Source organism: Saccopteryx leptura, chromosome 7 (genome assembly GCF_036850995.1).
Source record: "Saccopteryx leptura isolate mSacLep1 chromosome 7, mSacLep1_pri_phased_curated, whole genome shotgun sequence".
Lineage (NCBI taxonomy): Eukaryota > Metazoa > Chordata > Mammalia > Chiroptera > Emballonuridae > Saccopteryx > Saccopteryx leptura.
The window spans coordinates 75,194,496-75,212,779 of record NC_089509.1 but is presented as its reverse complement, the minus strand read 5'-3'; the positions used below and the strand labels follow the sequence as shown (position 1 = coordinate 75,212,779).

The 18,284-nt window shown below is 37.3% G+C and overlaps 1 protein-coding gene across 1 annotated transcript in view; it reads left to right on the top strand.

Annotated features, from left to right (window-relative positions):
- COL5A2 (collagen type V alpha 2 chain) overlaps positions 1–18,284 on the top strand; it is a 169,156-nt gene that overhangs the window by 81,288 nt on the left and 69,584 nt on the right. The window contains exons 2-4 of the mRNA XM_066344868.1: positions 1,211–1,435; positions 15,902–15,915; positions 17,054–17,086. Coding sequence (XP_066200965.1) covers positions 1,211–1,435; positions 15,902–15,915; positions 17,054–17,086 — 272 coding nt within the window. The remainder of the gene's footprint in view (positions 1–1,210; positions 1,436–15,901; positions 15,916–17,053; positions 17,087–18,284) is intronic.

The following is an 18,284-nucleotide window of genomic DNA, read 5'->3' as shown; positions in this document are numbered from 1 at the left end:
AGATGGGCGCTTCTCCTGTGTGCCCTGGCTGGGAATTGAACCCGGGACTTCCGCACGCCAGGCCGACGCTCTACCACTGAGCCAACCGGCCAGGGCCACCTTTGAGCTTTAGAAAAAAGTTTTGAATTTAAGTAGTTGAATTGCTCCTAAAGGAATGAAGCAAAGATAATATGATCTGCATAGTGCTTTCAAATACTATAGCTTGTTAAAAATCACAAAGTTAAAGATGTTTCTTTTGTAATAAATGTATAGTAGAATTATATTACTATGTATGTATATATTTTCCAAATCTACATTAAACTTTTACCTAAATATAGAAAAGTATGTGGCAGATATTATATAATAGCTTGCCATATTGTTTAGGTAACGGCTTTCCTTCATTAATTTTGGTGCAAAGATAATTACTGCATTGCCTGTATAAGCTTTGTATTTTTGTTACATTTTTGTCAGCACCTTTAGTTCAAAATGTCTAATGTAAATGAATTCCATAAAACAAGACAGTGTTATTTTTTTTTTTACCTTATGTTTAAAACTAATTTTAATAAACCCTATACAGTTTTTTAAAAGAGATTTTCTTCATGGTATAAGAATATATTATGTCTTCTGTTGTTGCAGGATTTACTAGTTTCCAGTAAGTTGAAAGTCACAAAGTGTTCACCAAATACTAAAATCATGTATTCTCTTTAGAACTATTATTTTTCTCTCCCTTTTCAAATGGTTTGTTTTTATTCCTCCTTATTGATCTTCCAACGTTTTGTTATTTATAATTTCAAAAAAGGAAGCCTTTAGGGAACTCTGTTTCAGCATACCTACTTCAGGTCAGTTTTTTTTCCTTCCCCTATTATGCTAGGACATAAGTATTATAATTATTTTATTGTGAATTACATATTGCTTTGGATGTAAATACTAAATGAAGTAAATTCTGGGCCTGGTCAATTAGCTCAGTTGGTTAAAGCATCATCCTGATACATAAAGGTTGAGGATTTGATCCTCAGCCTGGGCATATATCAATGTTTCTGTTTCTGTCCCTTCCTCTCTCTCTAAAATCAATCAATCAATAAATGAAGTAAGTTCATCTGTGTTTTATACCCTTGGGAGATTACTGCTTACCCCAGATTTTTTTTAGAAGCCATCAGATGACTCATCTTAATTATTTCCCAATTTCTGAAATTTCAGAAGACCATTAACCTCTTTTCTTTTTCTTTTCTAGAAGGATATGGTGAAGAAATAGCCTGCACTCAAAATGGTCAGATGTACTTAAACAGGGACATTTGGAAACCTGCCCCTTGCCAGATCTGTGTCTGTGACAACGGAGCCATTCTTTGTGACAAGATCCAGTGCCAGGAAGTGCTTGAATGTGCCGACCCTATAACTCCCACTGGGGAGTGCTGTCCTGTCTGTCCACATACAACTGGAGGTGGCAACACCAATTTTGGTAAGCATGGTTAGGGCCAACTCAGAATTAATTCAGTGACTCATCTTTATAGTTCCAGTGGATTTTGCTCTCAGTACCCAGCAATTCAAGAGAATAATTAAGCCACTAATCAGTGGTCTTCGGGTTGAATGATTTTGCTCACACACTTTCTCTAACATTAGTGAGAAAGAGACAGTGACTTCCTATCTTTTTTTAAAAACCAGAGGAATTTTTGGTTGAATTTTGAGTGGTCTAATTTGAGAATTCCTTGAACCACTTACGACAGCCATTTGTTACCTATCCATGCTGGATGCCTCTAGGATATTTGTTGGTTTTCTATGCAGTGGATTAATGTTCTAAAGGAAGATCTAGATAAAACATTTACCTTCCCTGGTACCAACTTTGCCCTTGAGAATGAAATAATTATTTCTAATGTAATATAGTGCCAAAGAACCCTCTATTACATTAGTTCCTAATTGCAGAATGCTTTTAATGTTGACTAGAAAGACCATGGAATGAATATACATCCTGGAGAAAACAATTATAGAAATAACTGGTTTTTAAATCTTTTTTCTGAGAAAAGTGCTTGTGTTTATCATAGACTATATATATGAGTACAAATGCTAAAAAGGATGACAAATGAAAGAAACAAGTTTATTATTATGTATTTTAATGAACCAGGTAAGATTAATGTTACAGTTTTAAGTTATTTGCTTTAGTGCTCATGAATAGAGACTTGTATGCATCATTATCAAGCTAGTGTCCAGGCTTTATTTTCTTTACTCCAAATACCATTGCAAGTAACAACAAATATAATAAAGTTTTCAACAGCAGATTTATGGAAACATTAGACAGTAATTTATCAATTTTCCTCTTAGATATCATTCAAAAATTGCAATGTTACTAAACTCAATTTTTAGCTATGTAATAAGGAAGACATAATGAAAAGAATTAAAAACAGGATACCTAAAGGCTACCTGAAGCATATAAAATCTTCAAAGAAGCCCCAAGGAATAAAGTAAAATTAAACCTGTGAGGATAAGTGAATTGGGACAATGATGGCAAATATCAAAAAACAGCAAAATCCACAACCTTCTGCAAATAGCTGGTTTCAGAAAGCCAAGTTAATTCCCAAATGAATAATAATAATAAACAAAAGATGGCAACAGAATTGATACAAAGAGAAAATAAAAAAAATATATGAGAGTTTAACTAAATTTACATGATCACAAACACACCAATAAATATATTGTCAGAGAATAGGTAAAAATCCTTGCCAAACATTTTCCCATAAACTAAATAGAAGTTAGTAAAATAATTACCTCTGAAAAAGAAGGCCATAAATTAGAAATTAAAAAAAAAAAAGTAATAATGAGGAAAGAAGTAGAAGGTAAACCAAAATTATAATAGGAAGATAAAGGTGAAATAGCAAGGAGCAAAAGGAGAATTGATAATGTAGAAAATACAGTAAAGACAGAAAATGATGACCAGAAAAGAAAAAAAAATTAAATTATTTAAAAGGAAATAATAGAGATTGTAAGATGGTGATGGAGTAGGTGGATGTTCCAACTGCCACCTCCCAGGACCAAATTGGATTACAACCTAATTTAAGAACAATGATCTTGAAAAACCAATTTTGGACTAAACGAAGAGGAGCCCATAACCAAGAATCACAGATAGAAGCCACATTGAGACTGGCAGGTAGAGCGGAGACACAGAAAAGGCTGCCCTCTTTCCCTGAGCAACAGCGGCAGAGGGTCTAGAGGGACTCTCACTGTGGGAAGGTTCGCCCTGTGAGGTGAGAGTCCTAAGTTCCAGGCCTGGCACCCCAGCCTACAGCCCCAGATCCTAGAAGAGGCGCTCATACAGAATTTGGTAGTGAAAAGAGATGAGGTCTCTGTATGTGAGAAAGAGGCAGGAGCTCTCAGAGATTCAAGTTCCATCTTAAAAGGCCTATGCAGAAAATCTTGTTCACAGACAGCCAGGGCTCCAGTAGGGCAGGGCTGAGAGGACTAGAGTTGTGTGAGGAGGGTGTTAAGTTGGAAGCCCAGGGAGAGACACTGGGGGGTGACGGCCACCAGACTTCTGTCCTGAGTGCCATCTTTCTTAGATGGAGCAGTCCCCTCTGTGAAGCATCGGCCTGGGGGAAAGCAACTGCTCCTCCCTTGGGAGTCTCTCCTGCCCCACCCTATGGAGACTAGGCTGTTCTGAGAAGTCAGCCAGGAAGCAGGAGGCACATTAGTGATTCAGTTTCTTGATGTTGAGGCTGAAGCTTTCTCCCAGCATGTGAGTCTATAGGTGGTGCTTCAGCCTCATGGGAAATTCAGTAGAAACCATCTGGACTCTGGGCAGACCACATCTGTGGGTCTCAGAGGTCATATCCACCAGACTCCTGGGGGCCACACCAAATTGAGGTCTGTGAAAAAAGTCTTGATAGACTGACACCTGGGGCCAAGGAGTGAGAACCACCCCACCCCTCTTCCTAATCCCTGAACTGCCCTAGGTTCTAGATTATACCAGAGATTTTATTTCAGTGGCTGAGCTCAACAAACAGCCAGAAGACAAAGGCTTAGGGAACCTTGGCCTTTTGCTGACTTTCCCCTAGGTCTAGTGTGAGTAAAAGCCAGCTGGGTGTGTGGCTTGGTATTTCCATGTGCACCAGGGCCCAGCAGAGGCAGCCACAAACTCTAGATTGCTTATCGCTCCAAGAAGTTTGCTGAAGGCCAGTCATGGGAAGCGTCATGCACTGGTCTGTGTCGGGTTCTCTCCAGGGAGGCCCCAGGCTGGCACATCCAGAGGCCAGCTGAAGAGAGCATTGACTCAGGAGTTGATGACCCTTGCTGCTGCTGTGTCCTAAGGGAGAGCTCATCGGACACCAGACCCAGCTGAGGCAAGTTCCTCTTTCTGTGGTCAGCACCAGCACACAGGCTTGTGCATGCATTGGACAGGGTGGAACTTCACAGTCGGCCATCCCAAGTCTGAGATATCTTGTCCCACTGAGCTAGGTTCCACAGGGGGAAGGGACAGAGGTTTGGAACATGGACATTCAAAGTATGGGTCCTCTTGTGCCTATTTTTGGATCCATTTGAGGGGTTTAGCTACTTTCTAGGGCAGTAGCACATCAGCCCAAGGGGAGGACTCTTTCAGTCTTCCTTCCTGAGATCAGGGTCTCACCAGCTGGAAGAACTGCAGTGGAGATTGTTGGCCTCACCCAATCTGAACCTGCTGCTCACTTCTGTGGGAAGAAATAGAATTGGAGTATACAGCAGTGTGTGAGGGATTAGACTCTGAAGTAGGGGCCACTTTCCCCATACTGAGCTCCTGACCAAGTGACCTCTGAAGTAGAAGTTCCCAATACTGTTGTATTCCCAACCTCAGCTGCCCTAACCCACCAAGCTTGCAACCTGTAGAGGGTTGGTTAGGTGAAGCAAGTCTGAGCCTTCTCTACAATCTTTCTACAGAAGACTCTATGGGAAGAGCAGGCAGCTGCAAGAGGAGGAGGAGCAGTTAAAAAGTGGAGGCAAATCTTACAGAGCTTGGGGCTATTATGAAGCTGCTGTCATCTCCACGCAGGAAGAAGCTGATCTTTATATACAGGCTGGCCCTTCCTACACTACTCAGGCACAGAAAAAGCAGACACAAACAGTAAACAGAGCAGTAGCTCTAGACAGCCCACAGCAGGTTACAAACAACAGCTGATGACAACCCAGGAAGACCCAGAACCACCACAACCAGGAGTGGGTGGCAGGCTGCACCAATCCTAGATTCAGCTAATTATGCAAGCAGCACACACAAAGGAGGAGCCCAGCAGGCACCAGACACTACAGAGAATAAATATGCCAAATAATACAGACACTGCACAGTGTCTAATACATGTGATCAAGGTTGACCCTTAGAGACATTCAACCTAAAGGGATAAGCACACTCATGAAAGGACCAACTGCATTCAATACTCACATAGAACAGGGGGGTAAATATTACCCTCAAGAAGTATTCCTAGAGCAAGGAACTCAGGTGGCTTGGATCTCCCTCATAAAGACACCACAACAAATTCCAGTCAGAGCAGAGCTACTTAATACACACACAAAATGGGAAGACAAAGAAATATGACCCAAATTGAGTCAACAAAAGAACTAAAAGAAATGGAAATAACCAAACTACCAGTTCCAGGGTTTAAAATAATGGTTATTAGGATGCTCAAGTATCTTGTAGCAACAAAGAATGATCACAATGAGAATTTAAACAAAGATAGCAAGCATTGAAAAGGTCACTAAAACAATAAAAAAACAACCAGTCAGAAATGACAAATACTGCTGTGAACCAGCGCAGCTAGTAATTGTCCAGGTCCTGAGTGAGAACAGTGTGGAATGTAGAAATAGACTCAAAGAAAAAAAGGATGGTATTGAGAGGTCTCTGCATAGCCCACAGCTTGCAAGAGCAAGATCAAAGCCTCCGGTCTACTTTATTATATAGTGCAGAGCCATATGCAAATAAGGAAGTCTCTAATACAAAGTCACACATCTGAGGCATAAACGGGAACCCTCATAAGAGTGCACCATGCAACAGTCAAGGGTGTGGGAAAGATCTTAGTCTTAGAAGGATGTGGGAAGATCTTAGTCTTAAAAGGATGTGGGAAGAGCTTAGTTTTAAACTAAACTCTAGGCTATAAAGACTTTGTGAGCTTACAGCCTATCTCCCATATATCCTCCTTTTTTATTTTTTAATCTTAACTCATGTGCTGAGATTTGCACTTGTCTGATTTTCCAGATTCCAATTCAGAGGCAGATTGGAAAAATATAGAATAAACACAAAATTAGTATAGCCAGTGTTAACAAATACCAAAACAAGTGTCTTAATACATTAAAGAGATTAAAGCCTTTTAGATCAGTGGTCCCCAACCTTTTTTTGGGCCATGGACCGGTTTAATGTCAGAAAATATTTTCATGGACTGGCCTTTAGGGTGGGACAAATAAATGTATCATGTGACCAAGACAAGCATCAAGAGTGAGTCTTAGACAGATGTAACAGAGAGAATCTGGTCATTTTTAAAAAATAAAACATCACTCAGAGTTAAATATAAATAAAATGGAAATAATGTAAGTTATTTATTCTTTCTCTGTGGACCAATACTAAATGGCCCATGGACTGGTACCAGTCCATGGCCCGGAGGTTGGAGACCACTGTTTTAGATCATTAAGCAAATTCTTAGCCAATATAGCAGGATCTATAATAGAGTCTTTGCTATTTTGAATGTCCTTAATATGTTCACCAAGTCCATGCTGACACATCACCATTTCACATTCCCTGCAAATGCAACCCAACCCCACTTCAGTCCCATTGAAAACTGTCATGAAAAGCAGAAGTCATAAACATCCAGGAAAAGTCTTCATGGTATTGGAACTGTTGTCACATTTCCACACTCTACAGCTAGCCTCCAAGTCTCATGACCACTGCTTCCAGCATGTTAAGCTTTTGTCTCAAGCTTAATGTCATTTCTGGGTTTCTGGTGATGATTCAGGTAGACTAGAAGGACTATCTGTAGGCATGTGTGGAGATGGAGCTTTTGTTTACTTTAAGCTGGAGAGATAAAACCAGGGAGCCTTTTCCTGGAGTTTTGCAGCATTGGGGGTGGTGAGGAGAATTGGAATTCACTATGCTGTGTGGTAGAGATAAATTTGTAACAGGAGGGGGCAAATCTGGCTGGCTGATAGTAACAACAAGGCTGATTCCAAGGACGGGACGTGAAAGGAGAGAAAGGCTCTGAATTTGGTGAGTAAGTCTAAGCCTAAAATAGGGTTGGGGCACTAAGGTAGGAGTAGGAAAGAGTGTGTAAAGGAGACACCATGTATGAGATAAGGCAGTGGATCTTTGGCAAGCGAGGAGGAAAATAAGACCATCAACACCCACAACAGGGATCTTCAAGGGATGAGTAGAACCTGAATATTTGGGCAAGGCAGAGGAAGTGGCCCCCATGTCAATAAGAAATGAGATTAGCTTACCTGCTACTTGAATGGTTACCTTAGGCTCGTCCACCATGACATGAGATGGGGCTGATGGCCCTGGGCACCTTCAGTCTTCAGTGGCAAGTACCAGCAGGCTGGGCAAGGTTAGGTCAGAGGTGCCTGGGGTAGGGCAGGAAGAGACTGAACCCTCCCTTGGAGGAGCCAGGAGACAGTCTAACTTCCAGTGTCCCCTTTTCCTGCAGCAAGGGCATGGCCCTGGCAGGGCCCGGGGAGCCAGACAGGCTTTAGCTTAATGACTTTCCTTTTTACACTTAAAGCAGGGCCCTGATAGAGTCTTATAAGGCCCCTTATGGGCATTGGAGCCTTTAAGGGTGGCTGCCAAGAGCCGGCATTTTACCTAATGTCTTTGGGCTCTATCTGCCTTCTGACTTCTCCTCTTCCTCTTGGTCATTCTAGACCTTAAAAGCCATGTCCAGGAGATCTCGTTGAGGGGATTGCGGTCCCTCCTCTGCCTTTTTAAGCTTTTTTGTATATTGAGGGCTGATTGGAAGAAGACAAAGGGACAGTGTAATTTGCAGGAAGAGAAGGTTTAGAGGGTGCTAAGAGGATTTAATAGGTGGAAACAGGTTTGACAGAGAAAGAAACAAGAGTAGAGTAGAATAAGCCTTATATAAAATTGCTCTTGTGGAGTAAGTCTCTCCTCCTGGCTTATGGTGTCTCACTGAACATTCAGGAACACAGACATATTCTCAGCCCCATAAGAGAACAAGGTCTGGCCCTTGCCAGATTCCTGTGAGCAAGTCCTTCCATCACACTTCAGGAAAGGCTTTCCTTGTTGAATTGCAGAGTCTCTAAGCCACTGAATGGCCCTGTATATCAACATTCAAAAAATTTTTTTAAATAAAAAGAGCATGATAAAAAAGATATACAGGAGTTTCAGGGTATGACTTTGCCTTTTTCTTATTTTTTCTAATTGACTTTTAAGTGTTTGATGGGCATGCTCTAAATCTGATTAATCCTAATACCTGAGTTTCTATTTTGCTCTCAACTCAGAAAACAAAGAACACATCTTACAAAGCACCAACTAAATCAGCAAGGTTTTAGAATCCACATTTTATTCTATTTAAATTTAAATGAGCACTCCTTACATGTTCCAATTTTAAAGCAAAAATGTAAGGATGAAACTATTTTACCTTTTCAATATAAGAGCCGCCATTTTCAATTTGCATGCAAGAACTTAATTCAGGGCTTAAAAATTACATTTGAGACAACATCAGACAAAAACTAAACAGAAACTAGAATCAGACAAATCACAGAAAAAACCTGAAAATTCAGAGCATGACCAGACCAGAAAGATGCCTGCTGATCTCATTCGGGGCATTTTCTGACAAGGGCATAAGAGGATAGAACTAACAAAATCTTCCCAAGAAAATGTCCTCTTGGCAGCTGCTTGGGAAATTTTGTAGTCAGATCCAGCAGGGGTCACCTGCCTAAATTTCCAGGCAAAGAATAAGAAAGAAACAAAATAGTAGTTCAGAGGGTTGTAGCTAAAACATTAAAGAAAATGAGACAATAACAGGAAAAGCTGTAACTTTACCTAAGTTTACTATCCATTCTCAAATTTCATAGTTGCTATAACTGGAGGCTAAGGTTGACCATGCAAGACTTCTTCTCTACCTCAGTTTTCGCTGAGTGACAGACTAAGCAGCCAGAGAGAATTAGGATCAGCCACACTGTCTTACAAAAAGATCCCTTACTTTTGACCCTAATTATCCCATAATTTATTACTCCTTTCTATAGTTCCCCAAAAATCTTTACTCACTGTGCACACTGCAAAAGAAAAGCAGTTAATTACCTACCAAGGAGCCCCCATAAGAATGACATCTGACCTCTCAACAGAAACACTTTAGGCCTGCAGAGATTGGCAAGAAATATTCAAAGTGATGCAAAACAAGAACCTACAACCAAGACTACTATATTTAGCAAGGCTATCATTTAAAACTGAAGAAGAAACAGAAAGCCTCCCAGACAAAAAAAAAAGACTCAAGAAATTTATTAAAACTAAACCTGTACTGCAAGATATGTTAAGGGGCCTGCTATAAAAAGAGCAAAGGAAAAAAACTGTTAAGAGAAAGAAGTTTGTGGGTTTAAAATAAAATGGCAATAAATAAATACATATCAATAATATTAAATGTAAATGTATTAAATCCTCCAAACTAAAGACATAGAGTAGTTGCATGGATAAGAAAACAGGACTGATATATAACCTGTCTACAAGAGAACCACCTTAGAACAAAAGATACACATATACTGAAAGTGAAGGAATAAAAAAAAAATTTTCATGCAAATGGAAATAATAAAAAAAAAACTAAGGTAGCAATACTTATATCTGACAAAATAACATTTAAAACTGGCTGTAGTAAGGGACAAAGAAGGTCATTACATAATGAAAAAGGGAACAATCCAATAGGAGGATATAACCAGTGTAAATACTTATGTACCCAATGTAGGAGCACTTAAATATATAAAGCAGGTTTTGATGGACATAAAGGGCAAGACTGACAACAATACTATAATAGTAGGGAATTTTAATATCCCACAAACATCAATAGATAGCTCCTCCAGACAGAAAATAAACAAAGAAATAGTGGCCTTAAATGACACACTAGATCAACTAAATTTAATTGATATCTTCAGAACCTTTCACCCCAAAACAGAAGAATTTATACTTTTTTTTCAAATGCTCATAGTACATTTTTTAGGATAAGCCACATGTTAGAACACAAAACAATTCTTAATAAATTTAAGAATATTGACATCATACCAAACACATTCTTTGATCACAATGGCATGAAACTAGAAATCAACTACAATAGAAAAACTGAAAAAGTAACACTTGGAGGCTAAATAACATGTTATTAAATAATGAGTGGGTTAAAAATGAGATCAAGAAGAAATACAAATTTTTCCTGAAACAAATATAAATGAACATACAACAATCCAAAAGCACTGAGACACAGCAAAAGCAATCATGAGAGGGAAGATCAGAGCATTACAGGAATACCTTAAGAAGCAAGATAAAGCTCAAATAAACAACTTAACCTTGCACCTAAAAGAGCTAGAAAAAGAACAAATATAGCCCAGAATAAGTAGAAGGAAGAAAATAATAAAGATCGGAGATAAAATAATTGACATTGAGGCTAAAAAAAAAATAATAAAGATCAACAAATAAGAGCAATTTATTGAAAAGATGAAGAAGATTGATGAACCTTTTACTAGACTCATCAAGAAAAAAAGAGAGAGAACCTAAATAATTAAAATTAAAAATGAAAGTGAAGTAACAAATGACATCACAAATATACAAAGGATTGTAAGAAAATACTATGATGATCTATATGGCAAAAAAATTGGAAAAACTAGGCCAAATGGATAAATTCCTAGAAACATACAATCTTCAAAATCTCAATCTGGAAGAATCAGAAAACCTAAACAGACTGATTACAATAAATGTAATTGAAACTATTGTCAAACAACTCCTAGCAAACAAGAGTGCTGGACTGGATGGCTTCACAGGCAAATTTTACCAAACATTTAAAAAAGAACTAACACTAATTCTTCTCAAGCTATTTCCAAAATTCAAGAGAAAGAAGTACTTCCAAACTCATTTCATGAGGCAAGCATGAACCTTACTCCAAAACGAGGTAAAGACATTACAAAGAAAACAAACTCTAGGCCAATATGCCTGATGAACATAGATGCTAAAATTCTCAACAAGGTATTAGGAAACTAGATCCAGAAATACATTAAAAAGATCATACATCGCCCTGGCCGGTTGGCTCAGTGGTAGAGCATCGGCCTGGCGTGCCAAAGTCTCAGGTTCGATTCCTGGCCAGGGCACACAGGAGAAGCGCCCATCTGCTTCTTCAACCCTCCCCCTCTCCTTCCTCTCTGTCTCTCTCTTCCCCTCCCGCAGCCAAGGCTCCACTGGAGCAAAGATGGCCCGGGCGCTGGGGATGGCTCCTCGGCCTCTGCCCCAGGTGCTAGAGTGGCTCTGGTTGCAACAGAGCGATGCCCCGGAGGGGCAGAGCATCGCCCCCTTGTGGGCAGAGCGTCGCCCCCTGGTGGGAGTGCCGGGTGGATCCCTGTCGGGCGAATGCGGGAGTCTGTCTGATTGTCTCTCCCTGTTTCCGGCTTCAGAAAAATACAGAAAAAAAAAAAAAAAAAAGATCATACATCATGATCAAGTGGGATTATTCTGGGGAGTCAAGGCTGGTACAATATTTGAGAGCCAATAAATATAATCGATCACATAAACAAAATAAAGGATAAAAATCACATGATATCAATAGATGCAGAAAAAGCATTTGATAAAATCCAGCACCCATTTATGACCAACACTCTGAGCAAAGTGGGACTACTCTTATTTAACATAGTTCTGGAAGTCCTAGCCACAGCAATCAGACAAGAAGAAGAGATAAAAGGCATCCAAATTGGAAAGAAGTAAAAATGTCATTATTTTCTCATTACATGATACTGTACATAAAAAAACCCTAAAGTCTCAATCAAAAACTACCAGATCTGGTAAATGAATTTGTCAAGATGGCAGAATATAAAGTTAATATTCAGAAATCAGTAGCAATTTTACATACCACCAATAAAGTGTCAGAAAGAGAATTAAGGAAACAATTCCCTTCATTACTGCAAAAAAAAAAAGGCACCTAGGACTACCTTTAACCAAGAAGGTAAAAAATTGTACTCAGAAAATTATAGTAAGACATTGAAAAAAGAAATCAAGGAAGCTACAAACAACTGGAAGCATATACCGGGTTCATGGATAGGAAGAATATACATCATTAAAATGTCCATACTACTCAAAGCAATCTATAGATTCAATGCAATTTCTATTAAAATACCAATGGCATACTTCATAGATCTAGAACTAATATTCTAAATATTTATATGGAACCAAAAAAAGAATTCAAATAGTCTCAGCAATCTTGACAATGAAAAACAAAGTGGAGAGTATTGTACTTCCTGATATCAAGTTATACTACAAGGTCATTATAATCAAACAGCTTCATATTGGCATAAGAACAGGCAAACAAATCAATGGAATAGAATAGAAAACCCAAAAATAAACCTACGCCTTTATGGTAAATTGATATTTGACAAAGGAGGCAAGAGTTTGACAATGGAATACAGACAGTCTCTTTAATAAATGATATTGGTAAAATTGGACAGGTACATGCAAAAAAATGAACTAGACCACCAACCTTACACCAATCACAAAAATAAACTCAAAATGGATAAAAGACTTAAATGTAAGTCATGAAACCATAAACATCTTTGAAGAAAGCATAGGCAGTAAACTCTCTGATATCTCTTGCAGCAATATTTTTGCTGATATATCATAGCTCCATGGGCAACTGAAATAAAGGACAAAATAAACAAATGGGACTATATTAAACTATTGTAAAAGACTTTTGCACAGCATGAGACACTATTAACAGAATAAAAAGACAACCTACACAATGGGAGAATATATTCGCTGATACTTCTGATAAGGGTTTAATAACCAAAATTTATAAAGAACTTATGAAACTTAGCACCAGAATGGTAAATAATCCAATTTAAAAATGGGCATACAGTCAGTGGCCAATAGGCAGATGAAAAAATGCTCAACATCACTAATCATTAAAGAAATGGAAATTAAAACCAAAATGAAATATTACCTCACACCAGTCAGAATGGCACTCATTAACAAAACAACACATAATAAGTGCTGGTGAGGTTGTGGAGAAAAGGGAACCCTCCTGCATTGCTGGTGGGAATGCAGGCTGGTGCAGCCACTGTGGAAAACAGTATGGAGATTCCTCAAAAAATTAAAAATGGAACTGCCTTTTGACCCAGTCATTCCACTTTTAGGAATATATTTCCAGAACACCACATCAATGATTCAAAAGAAGAAATGCATTCCCATGTTTATGGCAGCATTGTTTACAATAGCCAAAATCTGGAAACAGCCCAAGTCCCCATCAGTGGACAAGTGGATTAAGAAGCAGTGGTACATATACACATTGGAATACTATGGGGCCTTGAAAAAGAAGGAAATCTTACCTTTTGCAACAGCATTGATGGACCTGGAAACTATTACATTAAGTGAAGCAAGTCAGGCAGAGAAAGAAAAATATCATATGATCTCACTCGTTTGAGGAATCCCATGAACAATATGAACTGAGGAACAGAATAGAGCCGGAAGCAGGATCAAAGGGTCCAGAGGGAAAGCAGACAGAGGGAATGGGGATGATAGGAAGGGATCAGAAAAGGGAAAGAGATTGGTGAAATTAAACACACATAACAAAACATTATAGAGAACAGAAAAGCAAATCCTGGAGGAAAAGAGGGAGGGTGTTGTGGAGAGGAGGAGGAAAGGGGAATGTTTTGGGGAACATGGGGGTGGGGAGGATGCATTCATGCGGACACTAGAATCTATGTAAAACACAATAAATTAAAATTTATAAAAGGGCAAATGGACCAAATAGAATAGACACTTCTCCAAAGAGAACATACAGATGACCAATAGGCATATGAAAAAGTGTTCAACGTCAGTAATCATCAGAGAACTGCAAATTAAAACCATAATGAGATATCACCTCACACCTGTCAGAATGGCTTTCATTAACAAATCAGCACACAACAAATGTGCAGAGGGTGCAGAGAAAAGGGAACCCTTCTGCACTGCTGATGGGAATGCAGACTTGTACAGTCACTGTGGAAAACAGTATGCGTTTCCTCAAAATATTAAAAGTGAACCTGCCTTTTGACTCATCTATCCTACTTTTAGGAATGTATCCTAAGAATCCCAAAACACATTTGAAAGAAGATATGCACCCTGTGTTTATTGTGCATTGTTCACAATAGCCAAGATCTGGAAGCAGCCCAAGTGTTTACAAGTGGACACATGGATAAAAATGCTTTGGTACATATACACAATGGAATACTACATGGCTGTGAAAAAGAAGGAAATCTTACCTTTTGTGATGGTGTGGATGGACCTGGAGATTATGCTAAGTGAAATAAGCCAGGCAGAGAAATACAAATATCATATGATCTCTCTTATATGTGGAATCTAATGAACAGGTGAACTGAGTAATAGAATAGAGGCAGAGGCACAGTCTTGAGGACAGCTGTCAGAGGGAAGAGGGATGAGGAGATGGGATCAGAGAAGGTGGTGGAGGATTAGTGAAATTATACATACATAACACATGGATACAGATAACAGGACAGCAAATCGCAGAGGGAAGGGGGGAGGGAGTTAGCAGGAGGGGGCAATGGGGATATAATGGGTGCACATTGTTGGGGGTGAGGGTGTTATATTGAGAGGGATACTTGAATCCATGTTAACACATAAGGTAAAATTTTAATAAAATATAAATAAAAGAAAATAATAGATGTACAAGAAAGGTAAATGATATCACTGAAGAAGAATCCCCAAAGAAAAATAATTGCAATGGAGTAGAACAAATATATATAATAATGTAATACAAGAAAATTTTTCTGAACTAATATTAAACTTATAATATTAATGAAGAAAACCAAGTGTCTGAAAAAGTTGATCCCAAAGAATCGATATATTTATCTTAATATAATTATTAAACTTCGAGTAAAAAGAAAGATTTGGGGGGGAAATCAGAGTAAATAATATTTAACAATAGAAGCACTCTCTCTTAACTTAGAGATGAAACATGGATATTTATTATCACAATAGCAATTTAACATTATTGAATTGTCCCAAACAAATAATTAGATAAGAAAAAATTAGAGGTTTAGAAATTAGAAGAAGAGGTAAAACTATCAATTTGCATAAAATAAAATTATGTATTTATAAAACCAAAGGAAATGGAGTAAAAATGCTACAAAAATTTAACAGATAGGATAAAGTGGCTAAGGATAAGCTTAATACAAAATGTTCAAAATCTATCTGAAGAATACTTAGAACACTACTAACTCAAATGATGACTTTAATAAATAGAAAATGTTGTATTATATTCTTAGGAAGACTAATTAAGGGAAAATCAAGAATAATGGCTTCCTGTTGGGGAAAAAATAAGGGAAAGGGGACACTTTTTTTACTGCATAATTATATACATTTAATATATTGGGGTTTATTAATAAAATGAATGAATAGCCTACTCAAAAATATAAAAAACAAAACCAGAATATTAACTTAAAATATTTTATTATAATTTTTGTTAATTTTATAATTTAATGAACTTTAAGTGCTATATAAATGGTATAAAGAATATTCAAGTGATGTCATATTTTTAAAAGGGATTTATTATTTTGTCTCTTATGGATGTATTGATCCAAAACAACTTTTTAGTTCTGCTTACTAGTGGCAGGGAAAATCTCTTTAAGTTAAATTTGGACTTTACTAATAACCCTGTTATTAAAATAACTATTTAGGTGATTTTTAAAAACTGTTTTAACATGAAATAACATATTTATTCTTTTCCTTTTATAGGTAGAGGAAGAAAGGTAAGTTTTATTTTGCATAGTTTCATTTTTTATGTGTATTTTTTATTCTAATACTGACTACACAGAACTGTGCTTTGGAAGTGTTTGTACCATAGAAATACATATAAAATATGTATATAAGCTCAGTTCAGGTGCTTTGCTTATAGATTACAGATGCCTCTATTTTATTCCCTTTGTATGCTTTTGTTTACAGAGTTTCTTCTAGAAGGTTTTGAATCCCCTAGGGATTGAAACTATCACATTAACTTTTGAATGACTTGTGTTGATCACAGTACATAGTATATATCATAAACATGTTAGAAGTGCAATAAATGTTTAATTGAAGGAAAGAAGGAAGGAAAAAAGGAAGAAAAGAAGGAAAAAAGGAAGGAAGGAAGGAAGGAAGGAAAAAAGGGAATGAGGGAGAGAAGGAGGGATGGAGGGAGGGAGGGAGGCAGGAAAGAAAGAAGGAAGGAAGGAAGGAAGGAAGGAAGGAAGGAAGGAAGGAAGGAAGGAAGGAAGGAAGGAAGGAAGGAAGGAAGGAAAGGAGGGAGAGAGGGAGGGAGGGAGGGAGGGAAGAAGAAATGAGAGGAGCAAAGGGAGCAAGGGGAGGGAGAGAGGAAAGAAAGGTTTTCTTCAAATATTAAAATTGCCTACAGTATCACATCTTTCCTTTTTTGTTAAGATGAATATGCATGTTTTATTATTACTCAGATCTCTCCATGAGTTTTAAGAAAGGGTGTCAAGTGTTCCAGAACTAGCATCTGATAATTACCAGAAACTAGAAAGCATGCAATATGAGTGAGAAAATTCATGTAAATCCAAATTTCTACCATTTTTCTTTTTTTAGTATTTAGTTTTTTTTTACATTGCTTCGATTTTATATCTTTTCCTCATGCACATTTCTTGGTCTACTGAACTGTTTGGATTTTGTTACAGTAAAAACTGAATTAGATTTATTTATTTTTCTATCTTTCAGATTAATAGCATACTTTTTATAAATAATGTGATTAAATATCCAAAATTGATTAACTTTTTCTTGAATTTTTGTTTGTTACATAGAAATCCTCAGTGTTTCCATACAATATTCTAGTATGACATGTTCATGCCCAATAAAACATTATGTTTTGCTAATGAAAAAATTTTTTATATCTCATAGGGAGAAAAAGGAGAACCAGGATTAGTGCCTGTTGTAAGTAAACATATTTGTACCTTTAATAAACTTAGCTATAGTATAGTTGCATACATACTCTCAAAAAAGGTGGTTATTTTATAACTAAGTTTTTAGTATAAAACAAGCAAGTCAAGATATATTCTTTATTTAATACAATAATTAATGTTAATATAAAATTTTGTTTATTGAATATAACTTTGAATATTAACCAAAATAGATTATTTAATACAAAATTAAAGTTTATTTAATGCAATATTTTTTACTTTTACCAACCCATGACTAAAGGTGAAAATTGAGGTTTTACAAAAATAAATATATTGCATGTAAATATAGTGATAGTTAAAAATATATATATATATATATATATATATATATATATATATATATATATATATATTTAATTAAATGAGAGGTGGAGAGGCAGGGAGGCAGAGAGGCAGACTCCTGCACCTGCCTCGACCGGGATCCACCTGGCAAGCCCCCTATGGGGTGATGTTCTGCCCATCTGGGACCACTACTCGTTGCTCAGCATCCAAGCTATTTCAGCACCTAAGATGAAGCCATGGAGCCATCCTCAGTTCCCAGGGCCAAGTTGCTTGAACCATTTGAGACATTGCTGTGGGACGGGATTAGAGAGAGAGAGAGAGAAAGAGAAGGGGAAGGGGGTGGTGTGAGAAGCAGATGGTTGCTTCTCCTGTGTGTTCTGACCAGGAATCAAACCCAGGACTTCTACATGCCAGGCTGATGCTCTACCACTGAGCCAACTGGCCAGGGCAAGATATATATATATATATATTTAGTAGTATAAATAGCCATGTAAGTCAAAGAGAAAGGCATGATAATGTTTTATACTTCTCAAAATATGTCATGCCATTACTCTGATTGAGACTGTATAAGAGTTCTTAAGAGTCATTTAGATTTGTAGATGATTAAAAAGTATACTATTAAATAGAATTAAAGTTCTTCAACAACCACTCTCATAGATTTTAAAGGAGGTATTACCACTCTGTCAAGAGAAAAGTGTATGCATATTGATTTACTTGACAGTGTTTGCATTTTTGCTTTGTCTTTAAGTTAGCTTGTTTTTAATATATTACCTAAGAAGACAATCAGTTGTACTTTTTCTTTCATTTAAAAAACAATTATGTGTGTATATTGTGTTTTAGGAGCTATTTAAGTGCTTTTTAAATATTTGTTTATCTTCACAATAATTCTG